General features: G+C 39.7%; 1 protein-coding gene and 1 pseudogene across 1 annotated transcript in view; both read left to right on the forward strand.

Annotated features, from left to right (window-relative positions):
- DCDC2 (doublecortin domain containing 2) overlaps positions 1-21,330 on the forward strand; it is a 212,660-nt gene that overhangs the window by 186,107 nt on the left and 5,223 nt on the right. The window contains exon 9 of the mRNA XM_053601709.1: positions 4,246-4,346. Within this exon, the coding sequence (XP_053457684.1) occupies positions 4,246-4,346 (101 nt within the window). The remainder of the gene's footprint in view (positions 1-4,245; positions 4,347-21,330) is intronic.
- LOC128593784 (MICOS complex subunit MIC19-like) lies at positions 4,465-16,341 on the forward strand (annotated as a pseudogene).

Consider the following 21,330-nt stretch of genomic DNA (forward strand, 5'->3'; position numbering starts at 1 on the left):
TTTAAGTTGTTGGCTCTTTCCATCCCATCTTAATATATCAAGTACTTTTGAGGCCACACTTTTCATGTTTTCAACAAATACCTCCGAGCTCCCTCTGTGCTGGACACTGTTAAGTCCTGGAGTGGAGCAATGAACAGCATGGACAAGCTAACTCCACCCTTGGAGCTTATGTTTTGGTGGAAACAGATCCACATTAAATCAAGGAAAACCCCCAAAATATCAGCTAGTAATTGGTGTGAGGCAAAGAATTAGAGCAGGGAAATATGAATGAGTGGCTTTTGGAATTGGAATGAAGAGCATTTTCCCGAGATCTGATGGATAAGGAAGTAGCCAATCATGTAAAAAAGGGAGAAAGAATATTTTATTTTATTTTTTAAATAAAAAAATTGTATTTACTTAGAAGCATTCAGAATGTCAAAAAAACAGTTGCAACTTTATTTTTTTTTTTTGCAATTACAGAGTGGTATTCAGTTAACAGAACAATAATTATTTCGTATAAACTGCATCAGAGACAACTGAAGATAAAAAAAACTACCATCCCCATATATAACTATGCACCAACAAGAACCTGCTTTAAATTTCTATGCCAATTTACAACCCCCATGTTGTACCAGGCAAGGTTAGTGGCTATGGAAAATACCACCAGGACAGGGCTATCTAAAGACACATTCGGTAGTATGTTAATTATACAAAAAAAAGACACTGTACAGTTTAAAAATAAATCTTACACAGCCTTACATTTCAATTTTTTCTTTAAAAGGAGTGAGTTGTGTACAGGGGGATTAAATGTTTTATAGACAAGAAAAAAAAAAACTGCGCTAGAACCAACTTATTCATCATCATTTTCTTCTTCATCATCTTCATCTTCTTCATCTTCTTCATCCTCTTCGTCCTCTTTGTCCTCCTCATCTTCCTCCTCTTCCTTCTTTTTCTTGCTTTTTTCAGGCTTGACGACTCCCTTTTTCGCTGCATCAGGCTTTCCTTTAGCTCGGTCTGCAGCAATATCCTTTTTGTATTTTTCCTTCAGCTTTGCAGCCTTCTTTTCATCAGGCTGCTTGTCCTCCGCAGCAGTGTTATTCCACATCTCCCCCAGCTTCTTTGCAACATCACCAATGGATAGGCCGGGATGTTCTCCTTTGATCTTGGGGTGATACTCAGAACAGAACAAGAAAAAGGCCGAAGGAGGCCTCTTGGGTGCATTGGGATCCTTGAACTTCTTTTTGGTTTCCCCTTTAGGAGGGATATAGGTTTTCATTTCTCTTTCATAACGGGTCTTGCCCGCCTTTGCCATGTCTTCAAATTTTCCTTTCTCTTTAGCAGACATGGTCTTCCCCCTCTCTGAGCACTTCTTAGAAAATTCTGAGAAGTTGACTGAAGCATCTGGGTGCTTCTTCTTGTGCTCCTCAGCAAGGTTGCACAAAGAATGCATATGATGGCATTCTGCCTCTCGGCTTCTTAGGATCTCCTTTGCCCACGTTTAGTTATTTTTCCTCAGCGAGGCACAGAGTCACCCAGTGTGCGTCCGGCTCTCACTTGCCCCGGCGCTGTCTGCATAGAGCAGAGGGCATCAGTACAGGAGGAAGAGGTGACCCAGGGGACTTGTTTTTCATTTTCTATTTCAATAACACTAACTGAAGACTGCTGTGTGCAGTGCACCACGCTTACTCCTGGACAGCAAGGATTCATGGGACAGGAAAGTGGCTACAGGGGTCTGAACGTGGAACGATAAACAGCCTGTGGCTCTGTGATCTTTTTCCACAAGATGCTGAGTCCTCACAGGGCAGCCCTTTCCTGTTACCCAGAGTGACTATTACACTGTGGGTCATAATGCATATTTAATAATAATCAAATGAGTAAAGCCTACCTTATTCATCAGAAATTCCTATTTTTCATTATTTAGTATTGTTCATTAATTAAAGTATGGGACCATCACATCCAGCAATTTATTATGTTTTCAAGTAACATTGGGTGGCATGGGGAATGTTCATGATATAATTTTAAAATAAAAAAAACCACTTTTAAAATTGTATGTATGGACAATAAGATCCCAGTTAGATGAGTGTGTCTTTGATAGAAAGACACAGAGGAGAAGAGTCGTCAAAATATGAGTTGGCTGTCTCTGGGCCATGAGTCAGAGGGCATTTATTTTCTTCATCTTCTAAGTTTTCTAAAATGCCTTGTATAAACAATTTATAATCAAAATGCTTTAAAAAATATTCTCTAAAATACAGTAAAAAAATATAGTAAAACTTGAAACCCTAATAGTCTTTCTCCTATCACAAAATCACTTTCTAGCTGTTGTCTTTTTTTTGTTTTGGTCACTATTTATTCCTGTCAATTCCTTTCTGATCTTCATTTCTTGCCCTGTGCTGCTAATGGAGATGGCTTAAAAAAAATCTCAGTTCACTGATGGACAAAATCCTCCTGCTACACCCAAGGCAAACATTTTTATCTTTGTATTCTCTCTTTGTGTCACAGAGCACAGTGTTGAGCTTTGCTGATTTGTCTCTTTGCTGTTTTATATCCTTATGGTTGCCATTTTCCATTCCGGTGCCCTTTCAATTTTACTTTATTTGTTATTATTGATTGTATTTTTCTTCTGTGGTGGAATGCCTATTCTAAAACACATCTGCAAACAATTCATGGCTCTGCTTAGACACAGTTAAACATTTCATTGAATGTCAGAATTAAGGCTATATTCCTTTGCTATCTATAGATTTTTCTTTGTAGTCTGTTTGTAAGGAAGTGCTACATTTGGATGCAAAAATATCATCCCAAAAGTCATGTACAAAGTCATACCTAGTCTACTGAGTCCAGCATCTGATTATGATTGTTGTCTTCTATGGTAATTTCAGAGGGTGAAATGAATGTTAAGCACACCTAATTTCCTCCCCTCCGCCTCTCCCTCATTCTCTCCTTCTCTCCCTCCTGGGCTCCCTCTCTCCCTCCCTCCTTCTCTCCCTGGCTTCCTTCCTTCCTTCATTCTTTCCTTTCTTCCTTCCTTCTTTCCTTCCTCACCTGGGTGTATCTTCTCAGCTTCTATAACACTCTTCTTTGGTCCTGACCCATTATAGTACTAACCTCAGTGGGCCTTATTGGTGGTGCATTTTAACTGTCTCCTCATTGTACTGTAAACAACTTGAGAGAACAGCCCACATCTTATTCACATCTCACGCTGTCCCATTGTATTTTATTGTGCCTTACATATATTCAGTCCTCAACAAATGTGAAAATATATTTTACAATTAAGAGCGACTTCATAACTTTAACAATCTAAAATATTATGTGAGATGTATTAAATACTTGTGCTGTTGGAAATAAGCTTCCATCAGAGAAACTGAGTTTTAAGATGAAAGGAAAAAAACATATTTTCTAGACTTTATGGGTAATCAAATACTGTCATAGATTACCAGGGAAGGAGGTAAAATCTCCAACCCTGGAGAACCTTAAAAATTGGACAGAGAAAACATCCGTGAGGATGGCTGAAGCACTAACACCTATCTTGAGGCAAGTAGATAGACAGAATAACAAATGGTTCTGTGATTCTCTGATTACTTGGCCTAGAGAAGGGAAGGCTGAGGGGAGACATTAAAACTACTTCAAATATGGAGAACAACTCCTATTGCTTTCCAGAGGAAAGCAAGTCAAAAGAGTTTAACCTAAAGTCTTGGAGATGTAGGTTACATTTTATAGTCACGGATTTAAAGTCATAGGTTGTGAAAAATCTCATGGAAATATGCATAGTAAATAGAATCATATCTTTTTGTAAGATGTGGAAAGTCAGTTTTATGATTCTGTTGTGTTAAAAAAAATACGTATGATTATAATACTCTAAATAGAGACAATTATTACCATACATAACTTTGAATCTATAGCATTATTTTGGGTCAGGAAAATTTCTGAAAGTAGTATTTTAAAGAACCAAGCATCATCATTGTTTCACGGGGAGGAGGGGAGAACTGAGATATAGTTGTGAAGTTCCTCCCATTTCAATGCGTCTAGGCTGTTAACTGAATCAATAGCCCAAATGTGAACAGAAGTTTCTCAAGAGCTGTTTATTCTGCTGTATCATGTAGAAGAATTGCGAGGTAGGGCAGGGAATGGGGTTATAAAAATCCTATCACTGAAAAGGGAACCAAAATACCTATTAAAAAATAATCAATAGGTATTTGATTGTAATTTCAGCATTTAGCCACAAGATGTCACAATTGGATTTTGATTTTCACTGTGTGCTTGTCTCACCAGATGAAGGCGTTTTCAAAGCTGGAGCAGAGAGGTCTGAAACACGGGGGGCAGCAGAAGTCCATGAAGATGAAGACACTCAGGTTGAGGTTCCAGTGGATCAGGTACTCTCCATGCCTTTAAAAATATTTATAAAGCAATTATTCCTGTTTTTCTTTCAAGTTTGTGTTATCTGCTACATATTGTTCCTGTACCCACATTAGTTAAACCTTGTCAGATGCGATGCGTCTGGTTCAACTTAAAAATGTAACAAAAAACACCCTTCGGTTCTCCCTAGTATTATTACAAAGAATAGCTATTTGAACTGAGTCTTATTTTAAATGTAGAAAATTATATATCTTGATAAATGGCATTGAAGAGTTAGGTATAAGAAGAAGAAAGTTTGATACAAAAAACATTATTGGTTTGGGGTTTTTGATCCAGGAAAAAAAAATTCCTTCTCCATTTAGAAATTCCTTCTCTCCTTTAGGGTCCTTGAAATTGTTGTGGTTGCAATTTGTTTTCCATAAAGAAACCCCTTATATAAATGCAACTCAAATATTTGCCATCTGTGTATTGATTTTTTTTCTCAGGCCAGTGTTCCCCGGTTAGGGGCGCCTGTGTGTGTGCATGTGCACACTTATGTGTGCTTATAGAAAGGACTCCGTCATGTTAATTCCGGCTAAATGATGCAAGAAAGAAAAGTCAGTCATGTTTTCTTAATAGAATTCAACAAGCTTTCTTACAGTTCTCAGTGGAGGATTGGAATTTAGAGAGGAGGGAATGATAAGCCCAGACTCCAGGAAACGGGAGAAATCAGTAGGAATCGCCACTTGTCCTCTGGCTATTACGTGATATTTCCTTTTCTAAAAGCAAATTTCACAACCCCGCAAATTCCATAGATGATCTTTCAACTGTATTTGTCTTCACAGTGTGGCAGTGAAATTGCTGCCTGATTATTCCATAGTCATTTTCTGCAAGTGTCACCTTCCTGATGAAAAGCCTAATGTGCTAAAAATCACGCAGATTTCAAAAATCCAATTTACTATCCAGGATTAGCCATAACTAATACATTTGAATAAACTCCAGTTATAGGTATTTTTTTCTGAGGGAAAATGGAATTTTAAGTCTTCTGTGAAGCTATAATTAAATATTATACTTTAAGACAAAGAAGAGTAATCATCATGTATATACAACACTGAGTTGCTGCAGAAATCAAGACTAATTTATATTCTAAAGTCAAAATGCCAAATATTAAGAGAAAATCATAGTGCTTAAATATCTCTGTTAATCATGTATTTAACAACCTGCAAATCCATACGAGGTATTTCTGTACTTGTAAGTTCGATGATCATGGTGGGGGAGAGGTAGGAGGGAGAACTGATCCCTGATAATCCTGGAGCAGCCTTGGGTTTGTGTTTGCAGAGCTTGACTTCTTATTTGACTTGTGAGCGCTAGTTTAGTAAAATGCAAGGATGCAAAGAGACACTGGCAAACAGGTTGGTAACACCTGGGCGGTATCAACAAAGTGACATCACCTTGAAGGAGATAAAACTAGGCAACAAAAGGTCAGAATTGTTTTGTTCTTTGATTCTTTCAGTGATAGAGTTGGGATTGTGTTGTGGTTCCTTTAACTGGCATGAGGTGCTTAGAGAGTCAGGTGTTAGAGCCATTCTCTCTGTGGTCTTGTGACCATTGCGCTACATCCTAAGCAGTATGTCATCAATATCATGAAAAACTAAGAAACTAAGTAGGGGTGTGGAGAAATTAGTTTAAATTAGAAATTAGTTGCCTTTGCTCTATTATAGTAAGAACAACTCTGAGGACATGCTCCAATGGTGACGTGAATTAAATAATAGCTTACTGAGTCCCAGGCACTGGACTCGGCACTTGTATCTCATATAATTGTGAAGACAGCCTTGTAATTTAGGTCTTATCATCCCCATTTTATACTCATTTGTTTCTGGCACAGTCTCGTGTCTTCTGCCAACATCCACCAAACTGTGGCAGGCTCACATGTTCTCTTGCTGGTAGTGACAACTTCAGACATTTCAAAGTCTTGATAGCTTCTACTGGAACCATGTAGCATGGGTGTAGCATGCGTGCATGCAGGTGTATTCACAAGTATGTGTGTTATAGAGCAGTGTAGACTAACGCCAGCTGAGACTCAGCTCTGTTCCAAGGCCAGACTGTTTTCATTAGTTACAGACTAATGATGATGGACCTCGTACTACTTCCAAACCCATGAAGAAACTAAAGAATGTTCACATTTTTAAAGTGTATTTGGGGAGACCAGAACAAAGATCTTTTCCTAAGGGAGAATTTAGATCTAATAAGAATAAAGTGGTCTTTTAAAAATTACTTGCTTTTTGCATGCACATTCCGAATCCATGTGAGGCTGGCCATCAGCAGTGGAGCAAGGGCCTGGTTGGCAAATACCTGTGAGTACACCCTGACACTGATGGCCTGTGTGCCATTTAAAAAGTGTTGTTTTTCTAAGCAGAGGAGCCAATAAATGAGCCTGCTCCAGTTTAGTTAAGTAAACAGCCCCTAGTGATTAAGGATCAGGCAAGAGAATCCACCATCTCAGAAACACAGGCAAATAACTATAAAAATATCAAATAAGCAATTGTATTTTGGGTTTGTTTTCATTTGACAGAAGAGAGCAGAAAATGAGGGTCATAACTTTAGAATGGTTTGGGATTGTTTTATTGCTTTTTCCATCAGTTTGTAGTTGATTTCAAGTAGTAAAATAATGAGAACTGCAAAACATTTTTATGATAAGTGGTTTCATTAAAGGACATTTAAGCCAGTATCATGAACATTGGAGCAGTGAAAAAAAATTTTTTAATTGGAGTTGTGATATATACTCTTTTATAACTTATTTATTACACATAATATTTTTAAAAGTCAACCAGTTCAACAAGGATTATAATAAAAATAGTAGCCCACTCCCCATCTCAATTTCTGTTCCTGGAGGTAACTGATTTGAACTAATTTAGCTATTTCTTATGGAATGCACTGCTACAGTTCTAAGATAAACCGCCACCCCCCATTTTAATGCCTCTGAGGTTCTTGATTTTTACAAGTGATGGCATGTCATAGTTTACTTGGATTTAAGAAATTCTTTTATTTTTAGAGGTACATAAAATAATGGCAGTCCTTTTAATTGGTATCTCAAAGTGTGATGAAATGAATCTTTTGATTTTATTTTTCGGATTTAGATATTGTTTTCTATGTAATGACTATAGAAGGTGATTGTTTAGAAGTCTTACCCAACCCTCTCCCTCATCAAAAACAAGGCACGTGCACACAAACACACATGTAGGCCTTTCCCCTCTTTATTCTTTTCACTGTAATTTTATAATACTTTTGGCTACATCCTAATAGTTAAATTTAATCTGTGGATTAATCTGTAAGCATTATTATTAGCTGAACCGTTTAGTGTTCTCTAGTTACATTTCCTTTCTTGTGTAAAATTTTTTCTTCTTCCCTAGGTTAGTACTTGTCTATTGAAAAACATTTTTTTTTTTTGCTTTATTTTCTTTGTATCTGTTACCAAGCCATCTCCCAGCTCAGCCAGAACTGTTACTTTCCTCTTGGCCCGTGCAGACACATCCAGAGATGTGTATCTGTAAGTATTGCTCGTGGGCTGGTCGCCAAGCCACATACATCTGAGCTGGCGGGTTCGAATCCATCCCGGGCCCGCCAAACAACAATGATGGCTGCAACCAAAAAATAGCCGGGCGTTGTGGCAGGTGCCTGTAGTCCCAGCTACTTGGGAGGCAGAGACGGGAGACTCCCTTGAGTCCAGGAGTTTGAAGTTGCTGTGAGCTATGATGCCACAGCACTCTACCCAGGGCAACAGCTTGAGGCTCTGTCTCAAAAAAAAAAAAAATTGCCTTTACTAAAGCTTTAAAGGGACATCAGAAGGGAGCTAAGAAAAAAAATGTTCGCTCAATCTCCTGTATTTAACCAAAATTCACTTTCATAGTAATCCATCAGAGGAAAACTAAGCTATCTTCATAGAATCTACCCCAGTGATAGCAAATGGCAGCTGTGACCAGATTCCCTATGAGAGAATCTTCTTTGACTGGCACAGGGTTTGTAATATCTGCATCTTTTAGTGAGCCCTGTATCCTTCAGTTTGCCACAGGCCACAGCACTCCCTAGTGTCTTAACACCTTGTCTTCAATCATATACTTGTTTTTGGCTTATCCCCCAGGGTCATTTGAGTGTGTGGCTATTGGTCTACACATCTACAATATAATGCTGTTTTAAAGAATCTGCAGCCCAGAGCTGATAACCTCTAAAATATAAAGGCCTGAAACATGAATACACCCATGGTCATGGTCTGTTCTCTATGCTTGGTCTCACTACTGACTCTACCTGCTTCTTATTACAGTGAACTGTAGTCATTTGCAGCTTCTCTTGTGAAAGGCAAGCAAGATGAAGAGCCTATTTGTATTTTTTTAATATACAATAAACTACACAGAGGACAAAGGAGGCTGCTTCCTTTGACTAGACTCCCCAGATCTACTTCAGTGAAATGTGTTGAATAAACAGAATTATAAAATGTTCAGAAGCAGAAGGGAACCTGGTCTAAACCTCCTTTGCCTTTGGAGAAGTGAAGCCCCACCGTGGGGAAAGCCATTGTCTCTACATCCTGTTTTGGGGGAGTGGGGTGATGTCAGCATAGGGGTCCAGGGGCTTGGCATCCAATTCAGTGTCTAAATGAATCCTGTTCATACTTGGTGTTACAAACATCACACACAGCTGGAAGAGTTAGGATGAGGATCATTGGAGTTCTTCATCTCTCTGGGTATCATCAATAAGGTTTTTTATGCCATCATATTTGTAGATTTGTGTTTAATTGACAGAAATGGTGCTAAACGTAAAATGTAGCCCTCAGGGATTTTTGATGTAAATGAAAGAAAATGGATATTGATCTATAAAGTGAGAAAATTTAGTGGGAATTTTATTTTATAATGATAACTAAATATTCTCGTGCCACCTAAATACAAATCTTAAATCTAATACATATTCTCATATGATGTCACAGGAATTTGTGAGACTTGAATGGTCCTGGTGAGCCAGCTTCTGGCAGATGGCTGGCCAGCTCTTCACTCTGCTTTGGTACTTACAGGGTCATGTCTCTGAACAGGGCCGCCCTTTTTTATAGGCCTTTGTGCCTTTGAACCATATCTAAATCTTTTTTTTTTTCTGTGAAAGTAAGCCTCTGAAAGCTGAAAACAAGAAGTGGTACTTTGCTATCATAAAAAATTGAAACTGATTATTTCAAAACACCTCATTCAACTTGGGTAGAAGATGATTTTCGTTTCCATGGGAACAGAAATAAAAAAAAGTGTGATAACTTTTATGCTTTCAACATCTATGCTTGAATTCTGCCATAAAATCCAAGAATTCCTTCTACTCCAAAACCTAAAACAAATCCACACACTTTTCCAAATTTCAAATGTAGCAAACGTTATGTGGAAAAAATGGACACCTAAAGTATATTTTCATTTTTATGGGTTTTGATCTCTAATTTCTAAGCCTCATTTATTTTAGGGAGAGAGAACTGAGAGGGTGGGAATGGGCAGGAGCATTGTATGGCTAGGTTAAGTATCTTGACTAGAAAATTCTAACGTACTATTATTTCAGATAGCAAAGGTATTAAACATTGAAATGTAACCCTTAGGATTTCTGATGTAAATATAAGAAATATCAACATTTCCTTCTCAAGTGGGCTGGACATTAACTGTGGTCTCTGTTTAGATACCTTTCCCCATTTCTAATTTTTGGTGCTGCTGTTACTGTCAGAGGTATGATGTGAGTTTAAAGTGTAAGTCATTTGGGTAGCCCTATCTGTCTGTGGAAATACCTTCCAAGTAATTGATGCTTTCAATATTTTGTGGCTTATTTCCATATGATTTCCATATCCCATCTTCTTTCTCCTTGCCACTCAGGAATCCTGAGTTAACCTTAGTAACTGCATGCATATTCTCTAGAAAACTGGAATACTTACGATTTCCCCTGAGCCGTCCCTGCTAAGATGTAGCCAGCGATAATAACTACCAGACCTTTTCTGCCTTGCCATACAAATCAACCATTTTCTCAGAATGTCAGTTACAAAATAAATAGCAAGATATGCATGGAGGCAAACTCAGGCAAACTGCACTCAAAATGCCAACGCTGGTGTCATGTTGAGGAGAAAAATCTGGTACAGCTTTTCTAATAACAAATATTAAGAGCAATTACTTATAATAAATAATGTGATTTTTAAAAGGTAAAACCTCAGACTTTCTTGTGAAAACCTCTTTAAGGGTATGCATAATCTGTAATTGTACATATATGTGTAATATGTTTGTTAATCTAGCTGAATTCTGGGTGGGTGCCAGAGAGGCAATGAGGCTGGAATCATCTAAGTTTAAATGACTTCTGTGATCATCCTTATCCCATTACGTTCATCAGTTTAATATGTATTTTAGCATATAATGAGTACCCTTTTTCAACCCCAATGAAACATAAGAATTGTGCTTTATATAGAGTATAGTATTACATAATTACTCATAAGCATGAGCTATTCCCAAAATTTCAGGATGTATATACTCCTTGGCGAAACAATTTTCTACTTGAAAACCAGTTCTCTTACATTTTAGTTAAAATGGACTGGAACTTGTTCTCAATATCACAAGAGAAGATTTTGAGCATAGGTAAAAATATTTTCCCGACTTACTCGTTTTACCATGATAGGTTTCTTTTTTATCACATGGCTCTTAATAAATAGTGGCATGGTGATGTTATTAGACTAAATCCCTTCGCACTCTCTTTATGGCCAAAAATCATCCTGTTAGCTGTCAGTCTTTCCATTTCTCCCAGATTTCAGTAGATTGAGTAAATGCAACCTTCATTTAAGCAGGCATCAATTCAAGGCATTATTACAATTATAACTTTTAACCAAAAATGCTTTTTTTGAGGTGGCGTATTTATGACCGTATTTCGTTATATGCGGTTTAGAGCCTTATCGCGCACAGTGTCTAGGGACCTGCAGTGTCAGTGTCCCTGGAGATGACAGAGGCACAGAGGTTCAGACCTTCTGACTCAGAATCTGCATTTAACAAGGTCCAAGGTCAGCATTTTTCAACCTTTTTTTTATCTCACGGCACACTTGCACCTATAGTTAAACTTCCACAGCACATTTACATTATGTTGATCAAAAAAAGAGTAAAAAAAGACTATACTTGCTGTGCTTTGAACTTCTTTTGAAAATAATTTTATTAATGATCTTTAAAAATTTTCATGGTGCACCTAAGATTGTCTCACGGCACACGGGTTGAAAATCAGTGTCCTAGGTGATGGGGAGGCACTAACTTAGAAGACGTAAGGCTGGAGGCAACTATTGGGCATTATATTGAATTGGGGATATGCTTTGGCTCTGTATATTCACTATATCGAGAAAGTATTTTAGTTATTGCAATCTCGTGGTCAAATAAGAATTCAAATCCTTCTGTCACGACTATGGGATTTTGGCAGTTTTACCTAACTCTCTCGCTTCACGTTTGTTTTCTTTAATCAGCAAGTTGGGCTAATAATAATATTATCCTTGAATAATTGTTGTGAGGTCAGTTTAAATGTGAGTATGCCTATGGGTGTGTAGAGCCTAGTCCCAGGTGCCCGGAGCCTCTTCCTCATCGTCAGCACTCTCCCAAAGGCACATTGCTGACTTTTATCTGTCGCAGGCACATTTGCATTTGATTTAAGACAACAACACTAATCTGTGATGATGAGAACAAAGATCAGTAAGAGAAAATCTTGACTCAAGAAACTTCTGGAAGGTTTCATATTCCAAGGCTGCTATTTCCCCATTATTGCATGATCATTCCACTATTTGGGGGGATCTACTTGATAGCGGTTTATGTTCACTATTTTCATATTCCATATAGAGAATAACTGCATCCTGGGAACAGAGTGTATACTGAAAGGCGTTAGCAAGCATTATGAGTGTCCAGGTAGGGAGTGATCGCTGCCTACTGAGGGAGCCAGGACAGTGTCCTGGAGAAGGAGGGTCTAATGATGGGGAAGGCACAGAGGTCTGGGTAAAGGCCTCGGGGGCCACATGCGTAACAGTATGGCGTGGGTGGGTGGGTCAGGAGCATACCATTTTCTTTCACAGAAGATCCTCCCCACTCTAAACTTGAGTCTGGGAAGGGATGGGTTTTCCCTTCCTTCCTTGCTGCAGTCAGCCAGCCCTCTTGCCTTTGAGGAACCTGATTTCCTATTTATTTAAGGGGAGATGTGGAGGAAGGGAGAAGGAAGAGAGAAGAATGTGAATGGGTATGGCTTGGGGGGCCAGGACTTTGTTAGTGTAGTTTACTGGGGCTGCCATGACAAATTACTACAGACTGGATGGCTTAAAACAACAAAAATTTATATTCTCCCGGTTCTGGAGGCTGGAAGTCGGAGATCAAGGTCTTGGTAGGGTTGGTTTCCTCAGAGGCCTCTTGCCTTCTCCCTGTCCTCACGTGGACTTCCCTCCGAGTGGGTCTGTGTCCTTCTCTCCTAAGGACATCAGTCACAATGGATTAGGGCACACCCTGCTGACTTCATTTTAATTTAACCACCTCTTTAAACACCCCCTCTCCAAATATATTCACATTCTCAAGTACTGGGGGTTAGGACTTCAACATATGAATCAGAGGAACACAATTCAGCTCAAAAAAGTGAGAAAATGGGTTTATCTCTGACTTGATACTGCTTGACCTATCAAAAGGATGATATTCAGGGAGTGGAGTCAGCTTCTGAAATCTATGTCTGTAAGAAACACGATGAGTGGAGGGAGAAGCAGAGACATGGAACCCAGCTCTGCCCAGCCAGTCCCCTCTGCCTCATTGGTCCATTAGCCACTATTAAGGGCGGGCCTTGGCTATGTGCCTGGTCATCATGGTAACCAGTTTTTAAACCACTATGGCCACTGTCCTTCAATACAAATATATATATATGTGTGTGTGTGTGTATACACACACACACACACACACACACACATATATTTCTTTTTAATGATGCTAATGAAAGACATTGGCACCACTGACCATGTCACGTAACCCTTGGTAAGTTGCTTGACTTTTCCTGTGTCTCAGTGTTCCATTCTATGATGGGGATAATCATGTCTGCTTAGAGATTGGGAAGATGAAATGAGAAACTCTAAGCGAACATGCTTTGAGAAGCATAATATGCTCCCTAAATGTCTGGCATTGTCATACCCATACCTGGCTATGGCCAACCTGTCATTCCAACTAAAGGCAAAGTCATATGTTACTTCAGTATAAGCACTACTTCGTGGAAGTCATCTTTGTTGAGTAGCTCTTGTAGGTACATTTGTGTAATTTTTTCAAGTGAATAGCAGTTCAGAAACATAAACAAACAAAAAAAAGCTGTTGGATGGTAAATAGCTGTGTGAAATGCATGCCAGGAAACTTGGAAGCAAAGAATAAACGTAGCTAAGAGTGAGGATGGTTAGTATGTGTGGCAGATCCAACAGATGGAAGGGAAGTTGCAGGGGTTGGTGTTAGTCCTGAGTTGTGTGAGGGGTACCCGATTCTTCTCTAGTGGTTTTTCTACAGTGAGAGAGGAGTGGAGGTGATTGAAGGAAGGTGCAGCTTACTCCTCCTGTGCACCATGTATTTTTTTGTTATCTGAAGGAATAATGGCTCCTTCCCACCCTGAATACCCACCCTGTGTAAAGGGACTGCTGTCTTCCTTCTTTGCAGACCCTAACCATGGTATGTATGGATTCTATTTGTGTGTGTGTGTGTGTGTGTGTGTGTATGGGTGTAAAACTCAGTGTTCCTTCTGGGGATGATTTGATTGATGTATACACTGGAAACATCTTTAATAATTTAATGCTTGCTTCAAAGGAGATTATACCAAAAAGCACATTGCTTTTCATTTATTCATTACAGATCTGTCATAGCAGCATTTTTTTTTTTTGCCCTGAATTGTAGTGTCATTGTAATAATAAATTTTGTTCCAGACTTGGATATTTTAAAGGATTATAAGCCTTTTAACTAATGTTATCATCTTACCAAAATTGGCCACATTGGTAATTCAGCACCATAATCTTGCATTTCTTAAAGTTGAGCTGACCAGATGTGGCTTCATTTGATGACTACTAAAATAGCTGTGCTAGAAAAGTCTAATGGAAATAATGGGATGAAAGCATAATAATGCTTATTAGTAGAGGTGGTGGTGACGGCTAAGAGTATAAGGCCTGAATGTAGGGCTTGGATGTCTTCTTTTTCTAAAAAGAGATTACCATATACACACATACCAGCCCTTTGCATTAAAAGGAGAAAAGTATATATGTGTTTAGGAATTGGGGATAAAGAAATAGATAAGACTAAGAAACACAAAATTAAAATTTTTAAAAAGCCCATGTTATCATCTTACAGTTTTTAATGTGTAAATCTAGATGTCAAGAGAAAAAATAGACTTTTCCCACTTAGAAGTAATCACCTTAATAGACTTTAGGAAGCACTTGTAATATATTTTCAGAGAGGCAGGGAGCATATAAGATTTCTAAACAATTACAGTATAAAGGGTTTTTGCTGTTATTATTTTTTTTTAATCAAGAAGTGCTATATAACTTCTCTTCAAAGCCCAAAAGAAAGTTGCTGTGAAATAGGGCAAGTTTAGGCTCAGGGAGGATCAAAACAATTTCTATGAGAGTGCTTTATAATTGTCCAATTTCCAGATATAATTTGAAAAGAAATCCACTCCTGTTGGCCGCTAGTGTGGTAGTATTTCTGGTGCTTGGTTATGTTCAGAATATGAGTTGACCATCTCTTTGTAGAATTTTGTAATGAATATTTTGTAAATAAAGGTACATGAGCTACCATTCCCCATTTTCCCCGTGTGGTAACTATAGGGGCGAATTATGTATTATGTACTGTTTGGGGTACTCTGCTTGACAGTCCCTATAATGTCCCCTCCCTGACTCACACGAAAAGTCTTTGATAGAAATTCGGAAGTGGGTGGCCTTGCTCCCGCTGTGCAGGGAGTAACCCTGCGCCTCCACACACGTGCGTGCGGTGGGTCCCCGCGAGGTACTAGGTCTCTGCGGGAACCATGGGCGGGACGCCAGCGCCCGCAGGGTCCCCTTCCAGGCAGACAAGCCCGAGAACGTCACTGTGGTGAAGAGCATCCGGCTTTCGGAAACTGTGATTGATGGAATGAAGGAATCCTCTGCAGCCGGTTCCAAGTCTCCGCGGTATTCTGGCTCTGACGGTGTCGCAGTCTCCGACGAAGAGTGGAGAAGAAGAGCAGCAGAAGAGCTGGCGTTGGCGCAGGCCAGGAAGGAAGCTGAGAACCAGAAGCGACTAAAGCACAGATCTGCGCTGAGAGAGGGCCGCTGCCAACGAGCAGTTACCCAGGGCCATCCTTCACGAGGGGATACCGAGCCGGAGCGCACCAAGCAAAGCCCCTGGCTAAGCAGCTGGAAGCGAAAGACCGAGTGCTGAAAGACCGAGTTTAGATTGGCTCAGTGTGTAGGGCGCCGGCCCCATATGCCGAGGGTGGCGGGTTCAAACCCGGCCCCGGCCAAACTGCAACCAAAAAATAGCCGGGCGTTGTGGCGGGCGCCTGTAGTCCCAGCTGCTCGGGAGGCTGAGGCAAGAGAATCGCCTAAGCCCAGGAGTTAGAGGTTGCTGTGAGCTGTGTGATGCCACGGCACTCTACCGAGGGCGGTACAGTGAGATTCTGTCTCTACAAAAAAAAAAAAAAAAAAGAAATCTTTTATGCTCCCTGCCTCTCTGAAAATATATTACAAGTGCTTCCTAAAGTCTATTAAGGAAGACCGAGTGCTACAAAGAGCAGCTGGCTGGACCGGAGGAGAGGAGCTCAGAGGTCTGCAAAGTCACCCCGAGCAGTATCAGAAAGCTGCTGAGGAGGTGGAGGCAATCAAGCGGTGTGAGACTCACCCAGTCTGTGCTGATCTGCAGACCAAAATTCTTCCGTGTTAGTGGCAGAACACCCACCAGACCCTCAAGCGCTCCGCTCTGGCCAGCCAGTACATACGCTGGCTGGCGTGCCAAAGACAGCATGGTTGAGAAGGGAGGATAAAATCTCTGAGAACACAGAAAACAACGTAATTCCAGAGGTGGAACATTTTTTTTCCCTACTAAGATAATAACCCCATTTAAAGAGAAGACCATGAATGAGGCGCGCGGAAGAACAGTTTGGACAGAATCATGTCATATTTTGATAGCAACAATTTGAGAAGCTGCAGCCCAGGTCAGGGCTCAGCCATGAAAGGACCCTCTTTAGCCTTAGCGAACCCCTTTGTGGCGATTAAAAGAGAAAGGCGGCCCTCTCCACCTCTTGTACATTCTATTCAACTTCTCCTGACCATAAAGTGTTCTTCTTCTAACCCAGTGTTCCTCCTCTAACCCAGCCCCATCGTTTGGTGACCCTCTACCCCAACAGAGCAGGGTAGGCTGCTGAACGAATTGGAGTCAGGAGAAGACAGCCCCAAACACAAAGATCTTGGGGCAGTAAGGCTGCCAGGTAGAATTGTCTAGGCTGTGGCATATTGGTTTTCTTTTTCTTTTCTCCTTTGATTATGTAAGAACTATTTCATTTTAACTAATTATGATGATCATACAAGTAAGAAGACAAAAGGAGAGAAAATGTACCTCTTTTACTGGAATAATGTTTATGATTACAAGTGAAATAAGGTATTTTTATCAATGGAAAGGCAGCCTTGGCTTATACAACCTCTATCGTGAATGCTGACATCTTTACTTCCCTCACTATCAATAATAAGTATATTTTTTGACAAAAAAAAGAAATTCAGAAATGTTTTGTTTTCAGATCAGTAATTCTTTAAATAGTAGAAGTAATGTTGCATACTGCAGAGTTCATATTTTCTGCCATTGGAAGTATCCTTACAATAGCACATCAGTGAAGCAGAAATTTGTTATGTTATTTGCTCAAGGAAAGACACCAGGACTTTGGGACAAGACCACCTTTGGTTCACACCCTGGCCCTACTTGTCATCTGCCCTGTGACATTGGAAGTATCTGATTTCTTATTAACCCTATTTGGGTAATGAGTATAAAAAAGGTGTTCCAGAGGGCTATTGTGAAGGTCACTGAAATGACAGGTGCATGAGGTCTGGCAGCAGCTGCCACTGTGCTCTGTACTCATTGATGCCAGTGTTTGTCTCCGAATGCCTGACACCCAGAGTCCTTCTTAACACAGACAGGTGCACCAGGCCCAGTGGCTGAAGCACAGTAACTCAGAGTCCCTCAAAGTTCCCTGGGGTCCCATAGTGACTGTCTCCCCAGGTCCTGCAGAGTCCCCCGGAAGGACGGAGATGCCCAGACCTTTCCCTTACGTCTTCTGACATGTTAGTGAGGAGCTATCCACAGTGTTTTCTCTGAGCTGGTTTTTATTCTATCTGCCCCTCAGAAATCCCCTTTGAGTCTTAGTGTCTTAGAGTAGCCCCACCACTTCCCGGCACAGGCTCCTTTCCTGCGCTCCCCAGAAGCCCTTGTTCTTCAGTGATGCAGACATGTAATCTTTGGCTCAGGACATTTCCTCTGCTCTGTTTTGTTTTGTTTTGCTTCTTTTGATAGTAAAATACACATAATGTAAATTTTACCATCTTACCCATTTTTGTGTCCATACAATTCAGTGATACTAAATATATTCATAATGTTGTATAGCCACAACCACCACCCAGCTCCATAACTCTTTTCTTTCTTTCTTTTTTTTTTTTTTTGTAGAGACAGAGTTTCACTTTATTGCCCTTGGTAGAGTGCCGTGGCTTCACACAGCTCACAGCAACCTCCAACTCTTGGGCTTAGGCGATTCTCCTGTCTCAGCCTCCCGGGCAGCTGGGACTACAGGCGCCCGCCACAATGCCCGGCTATTTTTTTGTTGCAGTTTGGCCGGGGCTGGGTTTGAACCCGCCACCCTTGGTATATGGGGCCAGCGCCCTGCTTACTGAGCCACAGGTGCCACCATCTTGCAATACTGAAACTATGTATCCCTCAAACAGTCACTCCTCATTCCCCCTCCCTCAACTGGCAACCGCCGTTCTACTTCCTGTCTCTATGATTTTGACTATTCTACAGACCTCATATAAGTGAAATCATATAGTTTTTATCTTTTTTGTGTGCCCGCCTTATTTTACTTAGCATAATGTCCTCAAAGTTCATCCATTTTGTATCATATTCAAGAATGTTCTTCCTTTGTTAAGGGTGAATAATATTCCATAGCATTATAGGTGTAAACCCCATTTTACTTGAGTTGCATCTACATTTTAGCTATTGTGAATAACACTGCTATGACCTTGAGTGTAAAAATATCTTTTGAAGACCCCGATTTCAATTCTTTTGGATATGTACTCAGAAGTGGAACTGCTGGATCATATGGTAATTCTGTTTTGTTGTTTTGAGGAGCTACTGTACTGTTTTCCAGCTGTCTATACATTCCCACCAATAGTGAATAAGTGTTCCAGTGTCTTCATACTCTCATCAATAGCAGTTATTTTCTTCTTCTTCTTCTTCTTCTTTTTTTAATAGAGACAGAGTCTCACTTTACTGCCTTCAGTAGAGTGCCATGATGCCACAGGACTCACAGCAACCTCTAGCTCTTGGGCTTCAGCGATTCTCCTGCCTCAGCCTCCCGAGCAGAGCAGTCATTTTCTTCTTATTTTGTTTTTTATTGGTAGCCATCCTAATGGTGTAAGGTAGTATCTCCTTGTAGCTTTGATTTGCATTTCCCTAACCATTAGTGGTGTTAAGCGTATTTTCATGGCCATTTGTATATCTTCTTTGCAGAAATGTCTGTTTAAGTCCTTTGCCCATTTTTTTTTTATTAATTCATAGCTGTGTACATTAATGTGGTCATGGGGCATCATACACTGGTTTCATAGACCGTTTGACACATTTTTATCACACTGGTTAATATAGCCTTCCTGGCATTTTCTTAGTTATTGTGCTAAGATATTTACATTCCACATTTACTAAGTTTCACATATACCCTTGTAAGATGCACCGCAGGTGTAATCCCACCAATCCTCCTCCCTCCGCCCACCTCCCCCCTCCCTCCCCTCTCTTTCCCCCTTCCCCCTATTCTTAGGTTGTAACTGGGTTATAGCTTTCATGTGAAAGCCATAAATTAGTTTCATAGTAGGGCTGAGTACATTGGATACTTTTTCTTCCATTCTTGAGATACTTTACTAAGAAGAATATGTTCCAGCTCCATCCATGTAAACATGAAAGAGGTAAAGTCTACATCTTTCTTTAAGGCTGCATAATATTCCATGGTGTACATATACTACAATTTATTAATCCATTTGTGGATCGATGGGCACTTGAGCTTTTCCCATGACTTAGCAATTATGAATAGGGCTGCAATAAACATTCTGGTACAAATATCTTTGTTATGATGTGATTTTTGGTCTTCTGGGTATATGCCTAGTAGAGGAATTATAGGATTGAATGGCAGATCTATTTTTAGATCTCTAAGTGTTCTCCAGACATCTTACCAAAAGGAATGTATTAATTTGCATTCCCACCAGCAGTGCAGAAGTGTTCCCTTTTCCTTTGCCCATTTTTGAATCAGGCTGTTTTGTTATTGTTGTTGAGTTTTAGGAGTTCTCTGTATATTCTAGATATAAATCCCTTAAGACATACAATTTGCAAATATTTTCTCCTATTCTGTTGAAATATATTTCGATGCATAGAACTTAAAATTTTTTCTTTTGTTGCTTGTGTTTTTAGCGTCATACCCCAGAAACCAATGCCAAATTCATTGTCACAAAGCTTTTGTCCTAAGAGTTTTCTTTTCCTTATAGTTTCAGTTTTATAGTTTTAGGTCTTACATTTAGGTCTTGATTCATTTTGACTTAATTTTTGTCAGTAGTGTTTGGTAAAGGTCTAACTTCATTCTTTTGCATGTGGGTATAAAGTTTTCCTTATACCATTTGTTGAAAAGACTGTTGTTTCTCTATTAAATGGTCTTGACACACTTGTGACCAATTATTTGACTGCATAAGTGAGAGTTTATCTCTAGAACCTCTGTTTTACTGCCTCGATCTATATGTCTGTGCTCATGCCAGTACTGCACTTATTTTTATTACTGTAGCTCTGTAGTAAGCTTTGAAATCAAGATGAGTGAGTCTTCTAGCTTTGTTCTTCTTTTTCCAAATATTTTGGCTGTTCTGGGCTGCTTAAGATTCCATATGAATTTTGGGATGGGTTTTTCTATTTCTGTGAAAAACGTCATTGAGAATTTGATAGGGATTGTATTGAATCTGTAGATCACTTGGGGTAGTACAGCATCTTGACAATATTCAGTATTCAAATTCATGAACATGGGGTGTGTTTCCATTGTGTTTTCTTTAATTGCTTTCAGCAGTGTTTTGTAGTTTTCATTGTACATGCCTTTCACCTCCATGGTTAAGTTAATACCTAAGTATTTTATTTTTTTGGATGCTATTGTAAATGAAATTATTTTTATAATTTCCTTTTCAGATTTGTTTGTTGTTAGCTTACAGAAATGCAGCTAATTTGTCATCCTCTGCTCTGTTTTCATAATACTGTTCTTTTGCCAAACTGTCCTCCCTTTATCATTGCAAGTGTGTGCTTCAGTGCCCAGCTTGGTTATTCTCTTTGGAGAGAGGGTGAGACAGGGTATCGTGGGGAGATGGGAAAGAAAACACTATCCTCTCCTTCAGAGAGTGGAGACTTTTCTTGATTTCAGTCATTTGGGTCTCATATATTAAAAACCAGAAATTCTTACCAAATATTGTGGGTTACATTTTATAAATCTTTTGCCTTTTTTAAAAGCACCATCTGGAAGATCCATCCCTCTTCCACCCTGAGTTTCTGTCTAGCATTCCGCCCTCCTACGGGCCTCATTCTGTGTGACGTGCTTAGCACTAGCTAGGACTCTTCACTCTTTGATTTAAGCATCTGAGTGAAAATTTGAACAACTCACCTTCTCTGTGTTATTTAATCTACATGATGACAAGCACCGTAGGTTTTGCAATACCTAAAGAACCTTCATTTTTAAAGTGCATCTTTGGTGTCGTATAAT

Source organism: Nycticebus coucang, chromosome 9 (genome assembly GCF_027406575.1).
Source record: "Nycticebus coucang isolate mNycCou1 chromosome 9, mNycCou1.pri, whole genome shotgun sequence".
NCBI lineage: Eukaryota > Metazoa > Chordata > Mammalia > Primates > Lorisidae > Nycticebus > Nycticebus coucang.